General features: G+C 34.2%; 1 protein-coding gene across 1 annotated transcript; it reads left to right on the top strand.

The window, feature by feature from the left end:
* The first annotated feature begins 842 nt into the window (after window positions 1-842).
* LOC131065311 (uncharacterized) lies at window positions 843-27867 on the top strand. The gene is made up of 3 exons (XM_059219120.1): window positions 843-984; window positions 27044-27388; window positions 27500-27867. The coding sequence occupies exons 1-3, from the start codon at window positions 843-845 to the stop codon at window positions 27865-27867; spliced, it is 855 nt and encodes a 284-aa protein (XP_059075103.1).

Raw genomic sequence — 27867 nt, 5'->3', positions numbered from 1 at the left:
GAACTCTATGACGAAGAACCAGGAACATCAAAGGTGCAGAGAAAAATACATAGTGTTGTGGAAGGAACACTCACTTGACACACATCATGAGGTGAATGTCGTGGAAGGAACACTCACTAGACAAAGGTAGATGGCAAACAAAAAACAAACATCAACCCCCCCATGGCACTTTATAAGTAGAGCATGTACAATAAGGCACAAGATGTGCAAGATCCCAAGTAAACAATGCATGACGGCACTTTATCTCAATGCGTTTGTATAAATAAAATGTTGCAATGATAAGAAGACGAGAAACAAGAAGAACAACCAAAACCAAGACATCCTACTTAGAGAAAGAGATCCCAAGACCTGAAACATCCAAGATATTTACCAAGTGCTGAAAAACAAAAAATAGAATAAAATATACCTAGAGCAGAATCTGGAAAGAAAACTCATATGAATGGAAAGTATATAGAACAAACTTTCCAACAATATAAAGTTTTCAAAAAATGGAGTTCAGATGCTCATTCTACGGCCCCGGAAGTGCAGAAAAGTGACCCCACTTTGACTGGAAAAAAGTACAGCCAAAGAGAAAAATTGGAAAAAAATTCTAACACCACGAGGTCCAGCTTGGAACCAGCTTTCCGATGCTTATTTGTTTTCAAAAAAATGACTTCGTTTACCCAAGTTATGACAAACAAACCAACCCCCCCCCTTCAAAGACAAGAGAGAAGGGAAACAGTGGCTGTCTGGTGGCAGGGTCGGGCAAAGGTGGCTCGGGGGTGGCGCTCTAGTGGTGGAGTGGAGTGGCAGTAGGGCTGCGGTGGTGGGCAGGGTGGAGGCCAGTGGTAGCCGGAGGGCCGATGGGGGCTAGGGGTCGGCGTGGTCCGGAGGTTGGCGAGCGGGGGCTGGGGGCCGGAGGTCGGCAGCAGGCAGGGCTTGCCCTGTCAGGGCTGGTGGGGCCCTACCTAACAAGGCTAGAGGCAGAGCCAGGGGGGCCCCACGGTACCCTACATACCATGGGGAAACCCCAAAAAAATTGATTTTTTATTTTTAAAAAACTTTGGCTATTTTTTGAAAAAGATGTTTTTTTATTTTTTTTTGGTGATTTTTTAAAGAAAAAATAACATTTCGGCCTGCATTCTATGAAAAGGCAATTTTTTTTTAAATTTCTCGAACTACATGTTAGGGTCGTACAACCTGCTACAGAACACAAAAATACCCCCAGAGGCTTAGGTGTTGAAAGTGATCAAGTTTTATATGACCATATGGGTTTTTGGGCCTTCTGAGCATGATTGTGAGGTCCGTTTAGGCCCAAAGTGCTCAGAAAAAAAAGCCTATCCCTAGGTGCACAAAAAAACTTCTGAAACCCCAGATCTGCTTCCAATGCAAAAAATCTCAAAACAAGAACAAATAGCTACAGATCTGAAGCTCTGATACCATGTGAAAGTTGAGAAATACAACACCACAGGAGCCCAAATGATCTCTGCAAGCTGAATAAACCTGTTACAAGGAGAAGCAAGGAAGCAACAAAGAAAAAACCAAATACACAAGAAATGCTCAAAAAGATGAGAGCTATGTAGTCACCAAAATATGCAATAGCATAATGATACAAAAGAAAAGAATTCAACCTCTAATAGGTCAAAAACCCTAAGCTTGCACATAATAATTAATAAAAAAATTAATTATTATGCACCTAAAGTTATCTTAAGTGTAAAAGAAATAAAGAGGAACTTAATTAATTAAACAAATGTCATTTAATTAATCAAGTAAAGACCTGATTACTCTAACATTTAATATTTTACACGAAATTTTTCTGAGCATTTTCATCAAATTTATGCATATGCGCGAACCTGTTGAACATATGTGCGAACCTGTTGAGCATATGTGCGAACCTGTTGAACATATGCGTGAACCTGTGAACATATGCGCTAACTTGGTTTATTTTCTATCGCAAGTTTCTGAGTATTCATCAAATTTAGGCATATGCGTTGTTTTAACATATGTGCGAACCTATTGAACATATGTGCGAACCTGTTGAACATATGTGTGAACCTATTGAACCTATGCGTGAACCTGTTGAACAGAAGAGATAACCTATTGAACAAAAGAGCTAACCTATTGAACAAAAGCGCGAACCTGTTGAACAAATGCGCTAATCTATTTGATTTATGTGTTTTTCACATTTTTTCTTATTTTAATTAATTTTCCCGAATTGATTTTTGTACCAGAGGCTTTATTTGAGGTCTATTAATATTTTCCAAATTCGGCTTTTCTCATTTTTGATGTATTTTGATGGTTTTATGTAAATTTACTTCTCTACACCATTGTGTATATTTTAGACTCTCTTCCATGTGGATAGGCCATGGATGATTGAGATGATTACTATGTTGTTTAGGACCAGCAAGTAAGTAGGCCTTGCTGTGATGTTATCTTTTATTTGATGGCAGCATTTGATGGCTTGATATGCCTTTGTTTATTGCTAGCGAAGAGGCTCATTTTGCTATATTGATGTTGTTGTAGTCTTGCATATATTGTGAGAGTATGTGTGGAAGTTTTTAGCTGCATTGAGTATTAATTTTGTGTACTTATGTTGGTAGAGCCTCTTGTGATTTATTGTTGGGCCATGTTAGGAGGAGTGGCCTTCCTTGTGATGACCGGGGTCACGAGAGATAGGCTTGCATGAGGTTCCTTGTAAGGATGCATGAAGTCTAGACCACCAAGGCACATTGGAGTTTTCTGTGATTTGTAAATAAGTGATAACATAACAATTGATGGGTTGGGTAGTTAGATTAATTAATAAGATGATAAATTGATTTGTGCCTCATGACTTAGTCCTAGGGAGGATGTTTTAGGATAAGCATGAGAAGGTCATGAAGACGGTAAGCTAATCTCCCTTAGTCTCTCATAGGTTGAGATGGCTCCAAATGTCCATTAGGCTAGTGCCTTGTGTTATTATGTTATTGTGTTATGAGGATGGCATGTGATGACACTCCACTCCTACATGTGTTTCCCCTTTATGATTTATGATTATTCTTATTGGATGCATTTATGTTTTGATGAGTTTATGCCTCTGGGAGTTCATTCTTGTTGTATTGTGTAAGTTCTTGCTTGAGAGTCCTTGTGTGGTTAGTCTCCTTGGTTATAGGTGCTAGTTTAGGTTTAGAGTATGTGTTGGGACCTCGTGTCATCTCCTATCACGGGGGGTGGTTCCTTTGGTTCCACATGGTCGAGAGATTGGTACTTTTTAGCAATTGGGATGTTCTTTTGGATTCTTCTTGCGTGGATGTGGATTCTTCTTCATGATGTACTATGGATGTACCTTGTAGCAAATTTATGCAATGGATAGGATAAAATGTATGTAATGTAATACTTTTGTATATCATAGATGGAATCTTGTAGTAGAAAGAGCTATGCTCATGATGTATTTAATGTACTTATATTTGTGGATGAATTGTAGTTGGAAATTGGAATTAAGGCATAGCTGTATTGTACTATTGTAGAGATGTGATCTTATGAATCATGGAAATAAGTGGATTATAGTTGGAATAGAATGGAATTGCATTATGGATTAGTTGTATTATTTCATGGAATGTTTAGAAGCGAGTTAGAATTTTAAATAATCTTGAAAGAGGAATATTCGTAGATTAATAAGTGAATATGTTAGAAGATGTTATTTGGATCTAGTAAATAGGAATGATTCACATAGATGCATTGGTAGAAAGGAAAATATGCATATCATGAGGAATAAGCAATGTTGTAGGTTGCATATCTCATGGTTAAAGGATTAGAATATGATGCATTAATTAAGGTGAAATATACCTATCATGTGTGTAGTATGTTATTGTGGAAATAAATTAAGTAATGATGTTCAAGTACCGTAGAGAAAGATTATTGATATTGTGTTATTTCTGCTTGCATTAGTTGATGAAATGAGCAATGATGTATGTTCATATTGGTTAATTGGTTAATGAATACATAAATATATGGAGATGTTATACGTTGCATTAGTTGTTATTAGATGATTAATTAAGAAAAAAAAAATATCTCCATTTGTATATTATTGTTTAGTTTCTTTAGGGTATTTTGGCGGGTATTACAACCAGGGTATTTTAGAACACACACTCCCAAAGAATTCAAATCTCGCTCTGATACCACTTGATGCAGTCAAGGATGGAGGGTCTAGAATGGATTGTCTAACCTTGTAGAAAAATTTACTACAATACTTTATACAAAAATGTAGCATGCAACATTATTGATTATAATAGAGCTTATAGATGCCTACAAGCCTTCCCATATGCAGGTTACATTAGGCCCCATTGACCCCACATAGAGACACATAGGTTGCCATAGGAATTTTACAATAAAAATGTAGAACATGAATTTTTGGATCCTAATTCCCTAACTACCAAAGCTTCTTTCCAGTGAGCTTAGAAGATGATTATATACTAGCTCTAAGCATTAGGAGCGATCTTTGTTAGCCTCAACTAGGTCCCAAACCCCATTTCTAGTGAAACATGTAGGTTGGCTCAAGGAGGTTGAAGAAACCTCAAAACTTGATGTAGAGGGGTGCATATCCATATGGGAGTTACCTTGCCCCATATCTATCATGTGATATATTGTGCAAGCTCCGCAAGGTACAAAATAATTCTACATACTATCTCCATTTGGTCTAATTATTAATTTATTGACAAGGCAAACTTCTGGTGAAGAGAACTTCTAACAATAACTCCTCAGTTGTTGCCACCTTGGTATGTTGTCGTAGACCTATCATGTTATCCCCATTCTAATCCGCATAGGGAATTTGGCTCATGTTAGGCTCTTCGAGATGCTCTTGCATCAAGCCTAGTTTTTATTCTTTTTATTTTGGGAAATTCATCTAATCTAAGATCCCTTAGAATTAGACAATTAAAGTTTGACTTATAATGTTTACACTTAAATTTAATTGTTTTTATTTTTTAACTTTTAAGTCAAATATGACCCTTCTTTAAATCATTATTTCCTTATAGGGTCTTTTTATTTTTTGTGAATGGAAAATCATCATTGTCCTCCTCATTTCTTGTTAAGGAGGGTCGTCGGTTGAATTATATCAAGGCTATAAGTCACATTGAATATGTTATAATTGAAAATATGCATAGTACTACTTATTTTACTAGGGGAGAAGAATTTGATTATGATGCTCATATTACAAAAAATAGATAAACTTGATATAATTTTGACCGCACATATGTTTTCTTTAGATCTTTCATAATCGGTTAATGATTATAATCCTTCTACATTGGTTGACATGCTCCTCACCAAGTTTAATAAAGAATATAGTTTGAAAGTCTTAAAGGTATAGGAAAAATGCAATCTCCTTGAGTCCTTTAAGTGGAGTACATCCCTTTATCTCCCAAGCTTGTCCATCTACTTTGCCTCCTAGTTCATATGCCCTTGCTTTTGGTTGACCATTGTTTTAGTTATAGATGAAGAATTTAATTGCGATTTATCTAAATATATTACCTCAATACAAATGATTACAAGATTCATACAAAAGATATATAAAAACATGATATATGAATAAATTATGATTGTATTAATTCACTCAAATGTAATTAGGATACCCTATGATGCTATTATGATATTCTTCTGTGAATGTAGTTATCCTCAATAATGTACTACATAATTTTAAATGGGTAAGGAATTAACTTAAATATAACAACTTAACACATGAAATCACATAAACATGTACCAAGTCATCTCATTCCTTATTAAGAAAATGATAATAAGATACATTTTTATTTTGAGTTTCAAATTTTTTACATTTTAATCCATACATACAAAATTCACTTGATTTTTTACATTGTATATCCAAACTAGAATAATAAATAAAAAATTAAAAAATCACAATTAATATCTAACCATAAATGATAATAATAAAGACAAATTAAAATAAGCAAACTAATTTCAATATAAAAATATTACTTATAAACTTATCATGAGCATGCATCATAAACATGAATGTGGACGTGCAAATATAAAGCATATTGACGCATTGTTTTCAATATTTATTCTTTATTCTTCACCATATTACCATCATTGTCAAGTACTATAATATCAATTCATATTTGTTATATTTATATATATAGTTGCAATAATTAAGTTTCCAGAGACTTCTATTAATATAGAATATATGATTCTTTCTAAAAAAATCCATCCACGTGGCAGACATAGATCTGAGATAAGAGTCACTTTGCATTTATAAACTTTCTTATCTCAATGGATTTGAATTAGATAGATAATTAGATTTGTATTCCTTATAGATAACTTAAATAAATCACATATCTTTAACATGAAGAACTCCAGTTGACAACTACTCACTTTTACAACTAATGGGATTCTTTTAAATGGTTTATTGTTCTTTATTTATATTTTTTTATTAAGATTTAATTATTTTTGGGAAGTATGATGGGTGAGATTTGAATTTTGAATGATTTATTTATTTATTTATAATAATTTAGTTAAAATATAACTTTTGTTAATGGTCTTTTGGTTTGCTAATGAAGTTGAAAGGTTCTCAACGAGTTGAGAAGAATCAAGCCTTGTTTAGTGCAAGACTCTAACATCATAAGGGATGAGGTCGGGATCATGTCGTGGACAAATTTGATAGAATGGATACCCCTCAGTCCTTACCTCTTGGCTAAATAGTGAATAATCCTCCATTAAAAAAAGACAACTTTTAGTTTAGATGGGTTAGATATATGTTTTTTTAATAATATTATAATCTACTTTATAAAAGTAAAGATTTTTTATATTTATATAATTCAATTGTTTCCATAAAGATAATTTAATTAATTTTTTTTAATATTATTTGTATACAATGGATTGTATTTTTAATTCATTTATTGATTCTCATTAGATTGAGTCAACAAGCCTCTTTTTTATATTTATTATAAATATATTTTTCTTAATGAACTTAAATATCCATAAGAAAGTAGGAATATAGTCCCAATTTTTTAAACGTGCCCAGATTCTCCTTGTAGCCCAAGGATTCTTCTTGCATAACACAAATTTCACTTCCACTATCTTCATATTGAGATAGATCACCATATTCCTCAAGAGAGACATATTTTCTAGATATGCTCCTTGAATTAGAGACATAGAAACATTTTACCTAGATTCTAGCCACCTTGTAGCCCAAGGGTTCTTCTTGCACAACATAAATTTCACTTCCACTATCTTCATATTGAGATAGATCACTATGTTCCTCAAGAGAATCATATTTTCTAGATATGCTCCTTGAACTAGAGACAGAGAAACATTTTACCTAGATTCTAGCCACCTTGTAGCCCAAGGGTTCTTCTTGCACAACATAAATTTCACTTCCACTATCTTCATATTGAGATAGATCACCATATTCCTCAAGAGAATCATATTTTCTAGATATGCTCCTTGAACTAGAGACAGAGAAACATTTTACCCAGATTCTAGCCACCTTGTAGCCCAAGGGTTCTTCTTGCACAACATAAATTTCACTTCCACTATCTTCATATTGAGTTAGATCACCGTATTCCTCAAGAGAATCATATTTTCTAGATATGCTCCTTGAACTAGAGACAGAGAAACATTTTACCCAGATTCTAGCCACCTTGTAGCCCAAGGGTTCTTCTTGCACAACATAAATTTCACTTCCACTATATTCATATTGAGATAGATCACCATATTTCTCAAGAGAATCATATTTTCTAGATATTCTCCTTGAACTAGATACAGAGAAACATTTTACCCAGATTCTAGCCACCTTGCAGCCCAAGGGTTCTTCTTGCACAACATAAATTTCACTTCCACTATCTTCATATTGAGATAGATCACTATATTCCTCAAGAGAAGCATATTTTCTAGATATGCTCCTTGAACTAGAGACAAAGAAACATTTTGTATTTAAATGCTTTCTTTATTATAAGATCAAAGGATGATTTTTGTCCCTTTAGATGTTCATTTGGTTCTTTCCATGCTATCATGACTTATGATAACCAAATATTTTTTCAATATTCTTTGTGATAAACTCTCTACTTTCATCATCAAATTTATAAAGGAACGTATAGTAGAGGAGCTCCAACTATATTAATTACTTCCTATTTCCATCCCTCTTACTTTAGTAGGAAGAGGATCATTGGTCAATTTACATTTATTGGAGTCTTAAATAATAATAAATATATAAAAAACCATAAGAAATCATCTTTATATCATGCTTTCCTTTATTATATTATTGTTCCTTGCACTCATGCCTCTTTTTGCCACTTGGCAAAGTCAACTCCTTTTTCTTAGTTCCTCTAGGGATTTTTGTCCCCTCAACGCCCTTTATGTTTTCCCCTTGTTCTTTTTCTTTATTTTTTCTTGTCCTTTCAAAGTTTGGGCCTCAAAGTTTCTTTGTCCATTTCTAGAGCAAGAGATCCTTGATGCTCGATCCCCAATTGCTTCCCCTTCTCTTCTCTTTGTTTTTCATTGACTAGACATTGGGTTAACATGTTCTCTTTATGAAAATATAAAATGAGAACCCCCGATGCCTGATCCTTGATCTTTTCTCCTACTTTTATCTTTGGGGATTAGATGTTGAGGGTACCTTGTTCACTTGGTGAAGGTTGAATATCAGATCCTAATCCCCAAACCCAAATGTGTCTTTGCTCTTGTTTACTTGCAACCTGCAATTTTGAACCAAGTACACAACATTGATGAGGTTTGATCGTCGACTAATACATGTGTCCCCTGCCTATAAAATCTCCCTCTTGGACGTAATTATATATCATTTTGAATCTGTGAGAAGACTATTGAGAGCTTTTGCAACTTGAAAATTGAGAACCTTGTGTACTAGGAGCAATCCACATTTGGATTTCAAAGATATAGCATGAGGATAGACAAAGTACCTTTTGGTCAAACTTTGATGTTGTCTTTTCTATGTCTTCAAGTAGGTTTTCCATTCTTTCCCTTCTTTTTCCCTTGTATTTTTTTTGTTTATGTTGGGTTTTGTTGGTAATTTTTCATTATTATCTCTATTGTTTCATTTTCTTGGGCTTTCTTTCATTTTTGTTTAAATCCCAAATTTAAGACCTTGTCCTTCATTAAGACTAGACTAATGGCCATTAGAGTATTTTTCTTTCATTCAATTATTGCCTTGGCCCTGAGGGTTTTGTCTTAAACCCTTGAATTTGAATTGAGATTCCATGGTTTGCACAAAGAGCCCATCTAAGTGCCTTGCCAGGGTTTAAGACTTAAAAAAAATTAAATACAATACTGCATGGGCCAACGAACCTCAGGAATAAAGGATTAGGGTTTTCAAATTCTAATTTAATTTTATAAAATTAGCCTATCGATCCCTAATGAACAAATAAGCGCTTTTAAAAAAAAGTATTTTAGACATTGGCCATCAAGGGTATACATTATACTTAATTGTTCAGTTTAGGAATTAAGTGAACATAAGATCCTAGATCCTCAATCTTGAGAAAGGGGTTCAACATGAAAGTTCTATCAAACATCAGGCTTCGGGGATAAACCTTTGATTTTGTCAAAACCTTGAGGAGACTTAGCATTGAGATCTTTGATCCCCAATCCTTAACATAGGGACTTAACTCAAAATTTCATCAAGCATTGAACATTTTACATTCTCTTTACATATGGTCATAAGTTTTAGAAAAATCACCATCGAGATCCCCGATCCTCGATCCCCAACATACCACAAACTTATAACTTGACTATTGGATTTTAGAGTTCAGACTTAGTGAGTTCAAAATTCATAATATAGAGTGGAATAGGTAAAAGTGAAATTTTGAACCCTGACCCTTGATACGTCCTTTAAAATGTTTTCACACACAATCACACATTAGAAATTGAGGATATTTTGTCCTCAATAACCAAAACATGGGGTAAAATGAAAATAAGATTCTCAATACCCAACCCTTATAGGAAATTTGTTAATTATATTTTTAAAACCTACAAAAATGAAAGATGAATTTGTTGTAATGATAAGTTTTTTCTCATTTTGACACTCTTTGATGATGATCAATGCTGGATTGATAATCTTAGCTAACTGATTGTGATGAAAATGCATTTTTTATCTCCCTAACACATCATGTTGATCTTGTAGAGGAGTTAATGTTAGAAGAGGAGACAATGAATTTTAAATTCAAAGGCTACAATCCACCATCCAAGCCGGTCTCTCCAAATCGAGATATTGTTGACACAAACCTGGGGCACATTGACATGAAGGAATTCTTGAATAGAATGCAAGATGAGAATAAAAAAACAATGTGGGCCACAACCTTGGCAAAATCTGGGTTAGTGCAAGCAAGTACCTTCCCAATTTCCTTACAATCTCCTTACTTGCTTCTTGTCCACATGAAGCATTAAAAGAGGGAAATCACTCCAAAAAAATATTATAATTCATCTATTAATACATGCCAAACCATCATTTATACCAAATAGTCCTGGTATAAAAATAAGGCTCGACATTTTCATCCAATGAATAGACACATTATGATCATAATCAAATAATGAAGCACAAGGGTTATGATAATAAAAAACCACAATAACATAAGAAAATGGTGATAACCATCAACACCAAGCAATGAGTGTGCCGATCTAACAAAAAACAAGCAAGAGCATTGCATGCACACTTAGGTAGAACCAAATGAACAACATGAGAATATTATTATATAAGGATGTAGGGTGGAATTACCATGGGCTCCCCTTCTTTCCTAACTTTAGGGTTCAATCATAGTTCAAAATGATTCAAAAAGGTTCACTAGATCATGGCACAAAAATGAGACCATAAGTATGACACTCATGTCAAAAACATAAACAATCACATTTCCAACATTGGATATTTTATCCTACAAAATACAAATCTTTTACATGTCTTAGAATCCAAAATTCATAGTTTTATAATTTCAAGAAACATGCAAAAAAATCTTAATCACTTTTATGGAAGCCTCAAGCGTTTTACAATTCACTAAATTTTTACCATAACTAAAAAGTTCAAAATTTTAAAATCAAATTATACCATCTTTCTCCACATGAACTATAGATCACAAATTTTCAATCACATAAATTTTTGTGAGGATTTTTGAAGCTTGAAAAACACCCAATCAACTTTCTAACAATACACTTTTGTTCTAAAACCACCCATCATCATAAATATGCAATCACATAAATTTTTGGAATTTTTTTTTTTCTAACATGATGACACCATTCCAAATTTATCAAAAATAAGACACATCAACATAAAATAAAGGCATACACATATTCTATGAATTAAAACTCAATTATGTTCTAAAGAATGAGATTTCATATGCAACCACCTAGTGGACACTATAAAGAAAAAAATAGAAAAACAATGCATGAAATAAAAGGAGGAATACTTATATCTTTTCAACGCAATTCTTCCACAAACTAAAGGACACTTTTTCCTCCCACACACAATTAAAGCTTCAAGAACCACCATCTTCACTTGTTTAGAAATACATTAAATCCTCCAAAGTAAGTAATCACACTCATGAGAAGTTGGAGAGAGAGAAAGAGAGTGACTAGTCATAAAAACCCTTTATTTTCCTTTGTTAATCCAAATTTTGAAACCCCAATTCACATTATTTTTCTATTCACACAACTTCACTAAATTTGAATAATGCATATAGGAATATTTTTAATGAATAGCATAATAATTTCTCAAAACAATTAATTTGTGTAAATCGAACAATTTCTTATAACTTATAACATTTTATAAATATCAATACAATAATTTTAAAACATAAAAAATTTAAATTAAATAAACACAAAAGGAACAATAATTTTGGGAGTTCATCGACAAAACAAAATATCTAGTAATTAATGATTCAAATTAGTGGAAAGCTAGGTAAACATAGGGAACATCATTTTATTTACAAATAAATGGGATAGTTTAAAATACCATTCACCCACACACACACACAACACACGCGCGTGCACACACACACACACACACACACACACACACACACAAAGAGAGACTTGAGGTGAAGCATCATATTTGACAATAGAGATTGTAGCTAAAGAAACAATGACTAATGAGGACATAATCAAGAAAGTAACATTTCTATCCTACAATTACACCATATCATAATTAACTCAAAACACTCTCTCTCTCTCTCTCTCACACACACACATCCTACATAATTGACGTGAATTATCATATTTAAAAATAGAGATCATATCTAAAAAAATAATGACTTATAAGGAAGGGGAGACCCCATTGTGAAATGGTGGGGATTCTTGTCTATAGACAGGACAACCAAGGTTTAAACCTCAAGGGATCACTCTCAACCATGTCAACAATGGATATTTTCTTACATTGACCCTTGGTGAAATAGTGGAGCATCTTTCTTGTAGAGCTAACAACCAAGGTTCAAAATTTTTAGGGGAGACACCTTGGTGAAATGGTGGGGCTTCTTGTCTATTGTTGGGAAATTGGTGTCTCAACCTTGCATTTAAATGAAGTTACTATTTATAGTAAGTTTTTTTTAGCATGAAATGGTGTGAAATTCTCCCCAAAGCTTCCGATTGGCTAGATAAACATGCCGATAAATTCTCGTCACAAGATCACAACTAGTTTTGAAGATATTAAAGTTTTCATTTTTTATGGGTGCGATGAAAGGTTTAAATTTACTATTGAGGACTTTAGAACCTTTAAAATACCCTAAAAAGTGGGTGTAATTGGCATAGCAGGTTACAAGGTGATAGAGCACTTCACGAGATTTCCAACACATTAAATAGTTCATCAATTGGACACTCGGTTCATAAGTTATGGCCTCCAAAAGTTTGGACTCCTGTAATAGGAATATAAAATTGCATCAGACACATAAATGAGCTGTAAAAGCGAGAAACACATGGATATGTGTGTTTTGACATGTCATAGGGCATCTAGAGTGGAGACAAGGTCGGGTCTGCTATATTGGGTGGTTTTAGCCCATGGTTTTGTAATATTGTTTGATTGTTTCTTGTATTGTATCTCCTATATATGAGGTACATGAGATAAAGGTTGTGTGTAAGAGTCTTATGGATATTGTGTTATCTTTGAGTCTCTAACTAATGGTACTCCTATGAAGAGCTTTCTCTACAAGTATATTGTAATTTGTTATTGGTTGTTGAGTAATACATTGAGCTACTTTTGGAGTGCCAGGTTTTTCTCCCAAAAAGGTTATCCCCACATAAATCAATGTGTTGTTGTGTTGTGGTATGCATGATATTATGTTTATTTCTATTAGGTTTTTGTAACTGTTTTAATGATCTATAAGAGTTTTGCATTACCCTCCTCTCAAGGTTAGTGTAGGAAGTTGTTCCACTACTTAAGTTCCTTACATCTATAGAGGAAACAACCAAGGTTCAAACCTCATGAGGTTTCTCTCTATCATGTCAACAATGGAGAGTTGCTACCTTAACCCTTGGTGAAATAGTGGAGATTATTACTTTTAGAGCTAACAAACAAGGTTAAAAAATTTAAATATTATCTATACAAAACAATGACAGTGACTCTCACTCCCGCTCAAGTGACAATTTTGAAAAATGTTTATACAACAGAAATGACTTTTCTAACCTCTACTTTGGCCTCATTTTCCATGAATTTGATGACATTGTTCGCTACTTTGACCACATTTTTTCCTCCCCTACCTCACTCTACAAGGGTTCTTGAGCTGTCTTTAGTCATGACTGCTCCTCACTTTGTTTGTTTTTTTGGCTCTCTCCTTGGGGTTGCCCCGTCAACTATCGTGCCCTCTCCTATGAATATCCTTCATTGGTGGGTGTTAGGCCTTCTACTTCAGTGTGTCCTTCTCCTATCTTATTTTTCATGGGTGGTGTTGTGGGTGATGGAATCTCCCTTCCAAGGCCTATTTCTACAGTTAGTGGTTAGATATTTTCTTATTTTTCCAAATATATTGTTGCTCTTCCTCTAAGGGGGAAATATCACCCTCTTCCTTATTCTAAGACCTCTCTAGTTATGGTTTGTGGCTAAGATGTAGTGAAAAATATAGACTTCTACCAACACTATGGGTTGGTATGTAGATTTTCTATCCTTTAGCCTCCTCTCATAGATCTTCATTGTTGGGTGATGGATTCTTGGAAGCCCTTATTTTCTAGGAACATTAAGAGCTTCCCTTGTGTTAAGGGTTATTTCATTACTTCCTTTACCTCTTCTAATACTCGTGACTTTGTGTTGAGCAATGTATTGGCTTGGGGAGTAAACTCTTTCTTGGTCAAACCCTAGACAACTTCCTTTAACCCTCTTACTAAACCACTAAGTGTGCATCCAGTGTGGAGTTCATCTTCCCAATATTCCCCTCCATTTTTGGAAGAATTCTTATTATGGTGCCATTGCTAACTCTATCAACCACTTATTGAAGGTTGATGATACCACTTATTTCATGGGTCATTCTACTTTTGCTCCCATTTTAATTAACATTGACATCTCTACACCTATACCTAGGGATTTGGTTCTAATGGCTGAGGATATGCCATGGATAATCATTAGATTATGAGAGCCTCCCATTTTGATGTTGTAGATACTTCTCAACTAGACACTTAGCTATGGATTGTCCTCTCACTTCATAAAGGCATTGATACTTGGTGAAAGGACATTAACATGGTCATCAATTGACTATTAAGGATTTTGTTTCTTATTTTGGTGACTCTTCATAGGTTAATAATGACTCCTCATAGGATGATTTTGATCCTTTTACTACTGGTGTGGCCTCATCAGGCCCTGTGGATCCTACTCTACCTATTGCTACTACTGTGGCTTCCTCTAGCCTTGTGGAATTTACTCTTGTTTCTTCTGTTCTATTCCATTCTTTGGTGGTTGATGGTTAGTAGTATGATTGAGATGCCAAAAGACCCTCTAAGGTGATTTTCCTTCTTGATCTCACTTGTAATGATTTTCTAAACAAGAGTGTTTCATGGACTATTGTTATCTATAGGTGATAAGGTAGTTCTTCCTCCTCCCAAACTCTTCCCCAAGTTATGGACCTAAAATTTCTTCCCACTGTTGTGGTGGTTTCTAGTTGTACTGCTAGTATGTTTTTAGTTGTCTATTTAGGCCTCTGTTTTGTTGATAATGTTTTTTTTTTCACCTAATGTAAGTGGTATGTTCAACCTAAGTTTCTATAAGGTCGACAACTTGTTTTCTTGTCTTTATAATAAAAAATGACCAATAAGTATATGTAATCAAGAAAGTAACATATTCATCCTACAATTGCATCATATCATATCATAATTAATTCAATATAGCCATTAATCCATAATATAAACATTATGAAATGATATGGATTAGCACATTGGTGTATACTACATATGCTTATAATTGTGAATCTAAAATAAGATCTCTCCAATGGAAACCCCCTTAAGAACAAATATCTAATATAAAATATGATTTCAATTATTATTTTTATTATAAATTAAATATAAAAGGATCAAAACAAATAACTTGTGAGGTATAAAATATATAAGATATTTCCTTACACTAAATATTAACTTCTTACGCTATTACAACTTCATGTGGTGCACTAGGGGGTGTTGAGAGATGAATTTGGTAGGCTCCTTTCAGTGATAACACTCCCTTTGGCAAACCAGACTAATTGCCTTATTGAAGTGGTTTCTTCTTATAAGTCAATTAAACTTCCTCATGATCAGAGGTTAAATAATGCTTGGGTTGAAGGTGATTCTCTCAAAATCATTCAATTCTTTAAGAAAATTCAAAAGCCTAGCTGATCTATTGGAAGCTTGATCAATGACTCTTTGCTTCTCATCAGTTCCTTTGACAATGTTTTTATTTCTCATATCTTTAGGGAACGCAATGCCTTGGAAAACTCTTTTTCTAATATGGGGATTCTTAAGAGGAATGAATTTATTTTTAATAAGGGTGACCCCCATCCCTTAATGTGAAAAATGTTATTGATTATGATGTTATTCGGGGTCGATAATGTTTTGAATTTGAATTTACTTATTTTTTCCAAAGTTTGCTTTGGATTTTGGGTGGTGATTCTCATTAATGATGAAAATTATTATCTTTTCCATTTAATGATGGCCATGTAGATTACGAGTTTCATTTGTGCCTAGTTTTTCTTGAAGACAGATCAATAAGTGGTTTTCAGAAGGCCTTCGACTAGTATTTTGTGGGGCAAGTTCTTGATTGTGATGTTTTGGCTTCTTCTCATAATGAGTGGTGAGGAATATTCTTGACACAATAACCTCTGATAATGTTAGAAGGAATAGTAAGGTGTGGAGAATATTTAAGAAAGGTGAGGTGACTCCATACTTGGAACACCTCCATGTCCTGGACCCAAATGTTACCAAACTCTTCTTCCATTGTTGGAAGGATTGTATATTCACTGTCTATGGAAAGTGTGTGGAGATAAATGACGAATTTATTGCTAAGATTTTCAAGGATAGGAAATCCTCAGAGGTTGCAGTCTAGGATTTTCTCAAGGGTAAGGAGGGAAACAATCTAGTGAAAGAGGCAAATGGGGGATACCAGGTGAAGTTTCTCAAAATTCTTTGGGCCTCTTGGATTAAGTAAATTATGCAATATGTCACTCTTGATGTAATATTTATGACCATGTTTGGTTTCCACTTTACTTTGTTAAACCATTTTAGACATAAACAAAAGGTTTATTTTTCTTTTTATTTGTTATCATCTTTGGAGCTAGGGATTAAGCAAGATAGAAAAGAAGATAGAAACCAAATTATGCATGAGGGTTTAATCCTCTTGATTAAGGAATATCTTAAGGCCCTCCCTATCCCCTTGAAGGGGAAAATAATAGAGGAATATCTCCCCTTCTCTAGATGAGTATGAGGAGTCGAGCTTTAATACTAAGATGAATACAAATACAGGGAATGAAGACCCTAAGGATGAGGATTGGAATATTGAGGTGAGTGTTTCTTCTTCTCAGGATTAGCATGTCTCTCCTCCCCACAATATGAATAGTAAGAATAATAAAATAGAGAGGGTTAATGAGGGAAAGTTAATTTCTAGAGGTTTGGTTTTATGGAAAGATAAGATAAATACAAGTAAAAAGGGTGAATTTGAATGTTTCAGGTTTTAGAGGCCTACTTCTAGGGATGGTGAGAAAATCCTTGAGGAAGAGGAGTATTAGAACCCTATTGTGGAAGGCCATGAAAATTTTGTTAAAGGTGGTTTAGAGGAAGGCCTTGAAGACATTGATAATGACAGTTTGGAGGTGCACTCTTCTCATCCTTCTCCTCAAGATGGTGAGGAAAGAGCTTCCCATCTCTCTTTTCCTAGAAATATACTGTAAAATGACTCCCCATTATCAAACCTTGATAAAGAGGACTTGGACAACCTTCTTGGTGTAGGCATGGATATAGTTGTGGATAAATTTAAAATGTCTAAGTGGTTATTTCTTGAGATCAACCAAATTAATATCAACTTATGTTCCATGAAAAGAATATTTGAAGCTCTTTAAAATAGAGATGGTGATTCTAGAATAGAGGAGGAGAAGAAAATGTTGATGGTTTTAGAAAGTGGTGATAAGGATGTTAATGTCTTAAAAACTGATTTGGAGAGGTGTATTGGTGTGCTGGAGACAAAGATGAAAAAAATCAAAGATAATCTCATCAATCTAGCCAATATGAGTTGTAGGACCATCCATAATAGTTCCGATAGCATAAAAAGCTTAGTGAATATTTGGCAGAGGACACATGTTTCCAAGTCTTTTGATAATTCTTGCATTGACATGGATAATGTTGATAAGGATAAATAGGTTTTTGATGAAAATGGTTCATGTGATCATATTAGGGGCAACCTTAAGAAGACTATGAAATAAGATAAGATAGATCTTAGTGATATGAAGATTCTAGTTCATGAACTTGACTAGCCAGAGGCTGAGGTTGTAGAAGCCCTACAAAATCTCCATTAGTTTCTTGTGGTTTCATTCTTGTTCTCTTGTGTTGTTCTTTCTTTTGTGTTTTTAATTTTTTGTTGATTGTTGGTTTTCAATTGTCTTTGAGTATGCTTATGCCAACATATATAAATGTTCCTACCCTTGAGAAACATTTATTTGGTTTCTTACCCTTGAGAAACATTTAAAAAAATTTTGGTTAAGAATTCAATAATAGAGGGTTAGGATATATAAAGGTCCTTGCATGATCCTTCGTATCATTAAGAAACATTTGAAAAAACAAATGTTGTCAACCATAGCCTTAGAAAACAATTACATTTATGAGTAGTAAACTCACCCATATCAAATGGGTCTTTGTTATCTTTTTCATTTTTGTTCATTTGGGTGTTGGGAATTGAGCCCTAAGTCAACCCAAGTGTGTTGTTCAAATTTTGTTGAAAAAGCACTAAAAAAGAGTGCAAATGTGCCAAAATGTGTTGCAAATGTGATAAAAGATGACGAAAAGGAATTAAAATACTTGACATGTGTGCCATTTCATGGAGAAAAAGCGCTAATTCATTGTTTTTGCTCTATGAATCGGTTTTGGGAGTCTGAGTCAACTCGAGATGGTCTAGAGGCTTGGTTTTGGGTTTGTAACTCTCTGTTGCACATTTCTAACAACTACATGATTTTTTGTTATGGTTTCACGTGTCTCCTTTCAATTTCATGTGTTTGCTCATTGATTGTGCATTTATGAAGATGCTTTGAGAGCATTTGGTTAAAGGAAGATTTGTGGATCAAAAGTGATGTTATGATTCAAATTGTGTTAAGGAACCAATCATTTATGATTTTATGATGTTACATGTTATCATGTATGGATATTTGGATTTGTATTGGGGATCATAGGTCCAAACTCATGACTTCATGTTAATGAATCAGTGGCTATGTATATGTTGTTGATTCATGACTTAACCCCTTTGTCGATTGGGTTTTTATGGAAGTCCGATTTCTATATATGAGGTATTTTCGTATGAGATGTGGTTGTGATGATTCATTATGTGAACCATGGATATTATGATATTATTTTGGTCCTCTTGTTGCACTCTAGGTTTTTGGAGCATATTAGGGGAAGTGGGTCTCAAGTGGGTGTCGAAGCCCTCAAGTGGTTGCCAGCATATCTCATTGAGAGTTGGTTAATCAAGTGATAACATTAAATTAAATGAATTAGGTTGGGCTAATTAACACACAATAATAAGATAATTATTGTTGGTTCCCCAATCATTCCTCATTTTCTTGTATAGACAAAGGATGATATCTCATGTCCTAGAGTGCTTGTATAGACTCGGGATGAGATTGGGAAGGTTTGTATGGCATATCAAACTTCCTTTCCTCCATGGAAGGATTGTTTGATTCCACATGTACAGTCAAATGGGTTCCAAGGTCTAGAGTTTAGAGAGGGTTGAACCCGAGGATAACCTATATTGAAGGAATGTGATGACACTCTTCCCTATATGTATCCCAAGACCTTAAACTTTGTGTTGTGTAGAAGCTTTTGGTGAGTTTGTGTTTTGTGGTTGAGCCTATGTCTTATGGTGTTTCAGTTCTTGTATATGTCTGTTCCTTGTGTATATTTATATTCCCTTGGATATGTAGGTGTTGGCCTAGGTCAAGTGATATGTGTAGGGCCTTATGTCATTATTCAAAGCATGGGGGTGGACCTTTTCAATTCCACATGGTCAGGTGGTTGATTCTTTCTTCTATTGGGATATCTCATGGTTGTTCGTGAGCATGTGGATGTTTCTTCTCTTCAATTCCAATGCTATGGATTTATGATACAAATGTAATTTATATTATATATGAAGATTTATCTATGCTCTTGCATTTGTATATCCTTCATGTGATCATTGTATCATGGCATTCTTATCATGAAGATTTGTGTAAACTGTAATGTAAATTATGCATAAGATGTAAGATGTAATGTAAGGATGTTATCATATGTTTAATCTATGCAATTTTGGTAATGGATATTATATAGGAATGGTTAGATTCATCATGTTTGCAAGATTTGATAGATTAGGAACATTGACATTGGTGCTTAAAATGAACATAGTATCCTAGAAGTGTTAGTTATGTTATATCTCATGGTTATTATGACTTTGGTTTAAAATGAGCACTTTGTTGTGTTATGTTTAATGAAAAGGCATTAGTTTAAGTAGGGGATGTATAATGTATCACTATAAATGTTACACATATCTATTCAGTTGTTGTGTTTTAGTAATGTTGTTAGGATACCCTAGGGGATGGAAGTTAGATGTTGTGAGTTTATTTCCTCGCGTGCTTAATGTTATGCAATCATGTTAATAAGTTATATGCATCTTATTTAGGTTTTTTTTAATGTGATGTTGTATCTCTTTTTTTTTTCAAATATATCTCAGATGCTAGTTGGATGTTAGTTGGCTTTATTCTCTAGGGTTTCTTGGCAGGCATTACATATTAGTTGACTAAAACTAATTACTTAACTAATTAATCTACTTGCACTTTCCAAATCATGCTTACTCCATGGTAGATATTGGCATGCACTTATCCCATCCATCCCACTTCACCAAAACTCCTCTCATCAAATCATATCCATTCTTTTATCTAAGAAAATCCTCACCATTCACATGCATCCATAAATTGCCTTATCAATCCTCTTAGTGCCCCTCCCCAATTCGTCCTTTTTGATTGGAGGTATGAGATATTTATGTGGCTTTGCTTTGAGGTTAGAATTGATGTTTATGCCATGATTTGCAATTATGATGCAATGGATGTTGATTATGTTTGTATGATCAAGTGATGATTAGATGATATATATGATTTATGAGTACTGACTATGTACTAACATATTTACTTAGCCTATGAGATGCATTATCACTTGAATATTGTTTTATGTGTCTAATCCTGATTGCAGCACGAGGGGATGTTGTCCTGTCACTTTTGTAGGAGAGACATAGGATTTCATGATTCCTCTTCATCAATATGCATGAATTTGTTAGTTATATATATATATATATAGACACACACACACACACACACACACACACACACACACACACACACACACACACACACACACACACACACACGAGTATCTTTGATGCAGGGAAGAAGATATAGGGCATCGACTCCACCTAGTCTCATAGGTCTAATCGTGTCTAAATAATCTCAATGGTCATTTTGGGAGATAACATATTGGCTTGATTGTTCCAACATTAAACTTTTCTCTATATAAAGGCAATAATCTATTTCATGTGTTTACCAAATCGGAATGTCATTAAGGCAACATCCAATAACCCTAGTTATGTATATGTAGTATAAGTTAAGTCAGTCGAGTGTGATTTGTGGTTTTTGTATTAAGTTAATATTATAAAATTATAGTTATAATTGGTAATTATATACAAGGCTAAATCAAACATATAGTATGAAGGATATAAAGTTTTTATATTTAAATGTATAAAACGAGTTAATCGAAGTATAAAACAATAATTAAGTAGATATTCAACCTCATAAAAAAATTAATCCTTAAGATAATTGATTGATTAATTAAATGAATTCAATAGTTTAATGTAATTAAATAATTATTTTTTCTTAAATTAATTCATTTCTTTGAATAATTATATTGTTATCGGTTATGGCTAGTGGGTTGAGACAGTTTGGGAGGATAGAATTCCCGAATTATTTCTGAAAAAGGTAAAAAAATTTACCAGATGGAAGGGGGTGGTGAGAAATTGTCTCCAGACTTTTTGGTTATCATGATTTGAGGTAGGTTTTAGTTGTCTCTTGAGAAGTGTTATTTAATATGGTTCTCTGTGATCACATAGAATACTGGAATAAAAGATAAGGCTATGAATATGGTTGTTGATGCATTTATGTCATTAAGATTATTAATTTGTTTTAATATTTATGTCACTCTAGGATTTAAATGAGATAATTGTTGAGCCTATTGCTATAAGATTTATATCAATTCAACCTAGTTTTTGTTCATATTTATGCATCGTTATGTTACCTAGGAATGAAGATATTTAACTTTTTCGTACCTTTATCTGTGACTCTAATATTTATGATTATTTTCTTTCCTCTCTCAGCCTACATGCTAGTATATCCTCTACTATACCCTTGATGTATGATGGGCATTTGGAGGGGGGTTTTTGTAGGTGGTATGACCACTTGCGTGGAGGTGTCCGTGCAACGTGGCACCCACCCATGCAGGTGGGGAGCTTTCCCACGCTACATGGGGAGGGTGTCCACGTGGCATGGGCTCACCTCCCATGCAGCATGGAAGCCCCCTCCTCCTTCTCCTATGTGTGTGTTGGGGGGAATAGGCCCCACGCCAAATCAAAATCTAGCCTTCGTAGACCCATGCCAACCTCCAGGTGGAAAGCAATTCACACCAAGCAGTAAATAGTATATAGTATTATGTTTTCTTGGTTTATCTTGAATTTTAGGGTTTGCCATATTTAGGTATATATATTACAATGATCCTTTGATGGTTTTTTTTCCCTTGTGTAATATTGTTTGAGTGCGAGTATTAGAATTAGGATTCTTGTGCATCAATTAAAATATCATTATGTTTATCGATAGAATGCTTTGATAATAGGAATCTTCTCTCAAATACCTAAATATTTTGTTAATGCTTTGAGTGTGTGTATTAGATATTAGGGTTGAGGTTATTGTTTATTATTTTATTTAGGGATTTTTTTGAGTAATTATTTTTATATGCTAAAGCTTCTGGGTTTGTGATTTGATACCAAGGTTCTTTTGTTCAGTAGTTTTTGATAATAACAACAGCGAAAAACGAGGGGGTTGATCCATAGGTACAATTAAGAGAACAGTGGCAAAACCATTATCCGCATAAAATCAGCAAAGAAGCAGCCTTTTACCTCTATCAAAAACAAAAACCATACTACGAGAGTTTAACAACGATAAAATACTATTAGTCAGAGTATAATTCATAAGCCACGCAGGGCCATAAACAACAAAATATAAGAAATAGTCTAAACTAGGCCTATCCAACCAGAAACTACACAACATCGACAAAAAACTCCTCCACATGCAAAAGGTTATTTCTTTTTTGCTTGGATCTTCTTAGGGAGTAGTTTTCTATCCCATTCCTTAGTGAGGAACTTGAACAGGCCTTTGAAGTTGTCGTCCTCCTTGCCTTTCCCTTTGGTCGTGCTTTCCTGCCACTGGCACATCGTAGTAGTCGAGCATCTCATAACGTTCAGAGAAAACTTGGACACATCATGCATCTTGGACTCTGCTGCCTCCAGTCTACTGATGATCACCTGCACATTGTCAAGGAGGGCCTCTATTTTTTTTCTCAAGCTCTGCCAGGTTGGAATCCTCTTCCTTTACACTGCTGGCCTCTTCAACGACCAACATTTTTTCAATCCTGAAGGTCGGGGAGGGGAAATTGGTTGGCTCTGGACTCTTGGAGGAAGTAGGGCTTTCAGAAATCCAGGGGGAGCTCACAAAATGAGGGGTCGGATTGTACTGGGCAAGGGACATTTTAACAATCGGAATGGAGTTGCCCATATCGTGCGAGGAGGAGGGGTCTCTCAAGGATTTATTCAGTAGTTATATAAATATGATGTTTATTTTTTAAACTTAGGATTTTCATCCTATGATTTTTGAATCTATAATGTTTTCATTTGTTGCTTTTGAGTTTAGGGTGTCCCATCTACATTAATTGTATTATATCATTTATCTATTTTTATATTTATGTATCTCCGGTTAAGTTCCTTATTAAATTTTGAGTGGGAATTTAATTATTTATATACCTAATGTTTTATAAAATTGTGTTAACCAACCCAATATAATTAAAACAACAGTGGGCCCGAATAGAAATTATCTATGAGAACCCATGATTCTTATTTAAATTTTGGTTATTATTATTAAGTAATTAACTATGTTTATTCTTACATATAGTTAGTTTAATAAGTTAATTAGCATTGGAATAATAGACTTGAAATTCTATATTTATATTCCTTTAATTGTAAACACATAAATTGGGTGACAATTGATATTATTTAAATTGGCTCTTTCTTGTTGTTATTTATTTGTATCCATAAGTCATTAATGATATTTATAAGTGTAATTGGAATCATTTCTTTGTTGTCATAGATTAAAAATCAAGCCCTTGACCAATAATGTTAAAGTAGGTTGAACTAAAAGGTGTTAGAGTTTTGCACCTTTCATATTATTTTGGCCTAGATGTCTTTGGGGGGCTCCAAAGTTTAAGTTATGAGCTTAGTTCTTGTTGTCAATAATATTATGTTCAAATTTCTACATGGGCTTTATTTATGGATGTCTATGGTGCCTGATAAGTCTCTTGGTATTATGTTAGAGCTTCCCTTAGTAGCTTGATCCCTGTTGTGTTTTTTGATGGAGGATATTGTACATGAGGCTTATGGGTGTAATGATGTTTTAGATTTTTGGTATGAGACTCAATGAAATCATAATATGAAGTTCAATTTATGATGATCCATGTCTCATCTTTTTCTTGGATTGAGTTTTGGTAGGCATAGTGTCATCAAGGAGAGTGGCTCTCCATGGGGATTGGGATCCTAGGTGATTTATAGGGTAACCCATCAGGAGAGTTGATTAACAAGTGATAACTTGAATTAATAAACATAGGGATTTGGGTAGTATTACACAATAATCAAGATAATTAAGTTTTCCTCACCCATTTCTTGAGTGCCCATATAGGCTCTGGAAGAGTTTGAGAATATGCTTGTTCGTCTATGTGACATTTGGAGCTGGCATTGCTTGTTCGTCTATGTGATGTTTGGAACTGGTGTTGCATGTTTGTCCATAGTACATTTATAGCTGGCATTGCTTGTCCATCCATAGTACATTTGGAGCTGGGATATTCAACCACCTTGTCGTCATGAAAGGTTGTCGATACCGCATGTGTACTCAAGGAGGGGCCATGTGATGACACTCTTCCCTTGTGAGCACTAGTGTGTTACCCTTGTGTTGTTGCTCGTAAATAGTCTAGAGTTATCCTTGTTATGTCCACATGGTCGAGTGGAATTTGCCTTCTTGCATTGTGTATTTGGACTTGTTCATTGTGTGGTTTGGTGTTTCTTCATTCTTCATTTGCTTCTCTAGGATATGGTTAGCTCAGTAGGTTAAGTAAAGATTCATTCATTCTCTTACATTATTGTTATGTTCATATGATATGTAATTGAATTATGGACATGCCTTCTAGGAGGATGATGTAATTATGATGTAATAATGATGAAATTGTGATGTAATTTATGTGATAGGATTCATGTTAGTATTTGTGATGTTTGATTTATATGGTTATAACTTATCATTTTATGTATTGTAGGAACATTTGGAATTGGGTATTAAAATGAACCTAGAAGTTTATTGATTGCAAGCAGTTCTCAACTTAGTAAACTTAAAAGCATATGAATCTTTAATTGTGTTGGTTCTCTTACTAATATTCAATGAATGATTTAAAATGTTATCTATGATTAGATATAGTTTCTTTATGATTCTATGGATTGTTAAAGTAACATCATTGAGGAACCTTAGAGGATAGTCTAGAGTTATTTCTTCTGCTTATGCAAATTGAGTTTTTAAGTTGTTTCTTGTTAGAACATCGCATTAAGTTACACATTAAATGTGTTTTTTTAAAAAAAATATTTCACCTCTTTTCAAGTTAGTTTAGTTTGATCCTCTAGGATTCCTTGGCAAGGCATTACATCTAGTTTCAGAGCCCGTGTTGCAAATATTGGGATCTCTGGTTAAGGTTGTGCACTTAATTGGTGTGGTGTGTTATAGTATTTTCATCTTGTGCTTGTCCTTTTGGATTTATGTTTGGGTTAAAATTATTAGTATCTTAGAGGTTCTAGATTTTTATGCTTGGTGCCCCCTTTCGCTCATTCTCTCTGAAAATCTTAATTGAGTATATCATGTGAATTCACTTCTTTCTCTTACCTCTTTAATGTTAGTACTTGTTATATGATGATATGTGCTTTTGGTTTGCCTTGAAATTTATAGTATTTACTCAAACACATAAGGTGGTTTAGGTATATGATTTCTCTTATTATAGAGGAAATTGTATGTCTCCTTATTTGATGCTATATTCTTAGGACTAGACTCTTGCATTGAATAATATATTGCCTTATTTATGAATGTAAGATGATGTGCTTGTGTTTTTCATATAAACTTGACTTAGTATAGGTTTTGAGAAATTGAATGGAAGTTATTTGTGTGCCTTTACATAGTGGTTAGAAGGTATATCTCTCCCCCCTTCTACTCGTACCATGATATGATTTATAAGGATTATTAACTAATGATGTATTTGTATTGATTAGAACTACTTAGTGCTTATATATGTGACCCTGAGTGTAAGAAAAGGATTATTTGTATAGATCTCACCTTTTAGTAAAGGGATTAAGACTCTTAATTGCAATTGTAGAGTTAGGAGATCTCATGAAAAGTTGGATTTGCATGTAGCTACATTCTACAATAAATATGGTATACTTATAAAATTTAATCAACCATGTATGATCTTGTGTGTATATATTAATTAATTAGTAACACACTCTCTCCTCCTCCACTCCATTTAGATAAAGGGTTCATAATGTTATTGAATAGAAGTATTGAATTTGCATGTTTCAAAGTACATGATAAGTGACTTCTTTGAAGAATTAGGATGGTGTGTCTAGAAAATTTAAATTCCCCTCACATGGTCATGCATGATCCTATATATATATTAGTGACTATTTTGGTAACTAATGATGAACCTTAAAATGTTGCACCTGCCTTGGGTGTAAGTTGGGTACAAGACATGACCCATTTTTTGAAAACTGGTGAGTGTCCACCAGGTTTAGATAGGGCTAAGAGGAGATATTTAAGATTTAAATCTATTCCCTATGTGCTGGTTAATAATTTTCTTTTTAGAAAAGACCTTAAAGGTGTGTTTTTAAGATGTATTGATCATGATCAGTTTGAGATAGTGTTTCATGAGTTGCATGATGGAAATGTTGGGGGTCATTTTGTCGCAAGAAATACTACATGAAAGATAATGAGAGTTGGCTATTATTGGACAAGATTGTTTAAAGATGCCCATTCTTGGGCAAGAAAATGTAAAAAATGTGCCACTTTTGCAGGCAAAGAGAGGTTGCCATCTTTGCCTCTACAACCAATTCAAGTGGAAAAACCCTTCATGCACTGGGATATTGATTTTATAGGACCTATAAGTCCACCTTCAAGTGCAGGCCACAGCTGGATACTTACTACTATGGATTACTTTACAAGATGGACTAAAGCAGTGGCTTTGAGAGAAGCCAATGAGTCTGTTGTTTTGAATTTTTATGATGACATAGTAACCAGGTTTCAAGTACCTAATTCAATCATTTCAGATAACGCTTTAGCATTTGTTAGATTAAGAGTAAGTGATTGGGCTATCAGGAATGACATTTATCTGAATACTTCATCAAATTATTACCCACAGGGTAATGGTTTGGCCAAATCATCAAACAAGAATCTGATAAGGATTATCAAAAGAGCCTTGGAGGACAACCAAAGAACTTGGCACAACAAATTGAAATCTACCTTATGAGTAGATAGGATAACTCCCAAAAGTTCCATTGGGAATTCTCCATATGTACTGGTTTATGGAAAAGAGGCAAGATTGCCTTTATTTGTGGAGCTTCCAACTCTTGACATTATGCACCAACTAGAAATGTTTGAAGAACATGACCCAGTGGCAGTCAGGTATGCTCAGCTTATGAAGCTAAAAGAGCTAATAGATAAGGCAATGAAGTCCATGGAGTATAATCAACTCCAAACAAGGAAATTCTTTGATGAAAAAGCAACACCTAGAGTATTCAGAGAGGGTGACATTGTGCTGATATGGGATGTATTGAAGAGCAGGCCAGGACAACATACAAAGTTTGACAAGTGGAGTGGCCCATTTATTATCACTGAATAA

This window comes from Cryptomeria japonica, chromosome 4 (genome assembly GCF_030272615.1).
Source record: "Cryptomeria japonica chromosome 4, Sugi_1.0, whole genome shotgun sequence".
Taxonomy (NCBI): Eukaryota; Viridiplantae; Streptophyta; class Pinopsida; order Cupressales; family Cupressaceae; genus Cryptomeria; species Cryptomeria japonica.
Note: the sequence above shows the minus strand (reverse complement) of the source record. Positions and strands in the feature narration are given on the sequence as shown.

Bases quoted from the DNA above. Each gene is read 5' to 3' on its own strand.
- LOC131065311 (XM_059219120.1), top strand. From the start codon at position 843: ATGGGGGCTAGGGGTCGGCGTGGTCCGGAGGTTGGCGAGCGGGGGCTG. The intron at 985-27,043 runs GTACCCTACATA...CCACTTTTGCAG, and splicing joins AGAGCCAGGGGGGCCCCACG to GCAAAGAGAGGTTGCCATCT. The intron at 27,389-27,499 runs GTAATGGTTTGG...CCTTATGAGTAG, and splicing joins ATCAAATTATTACCCACAGG to ATAGGATAACTCCCAAAAGT.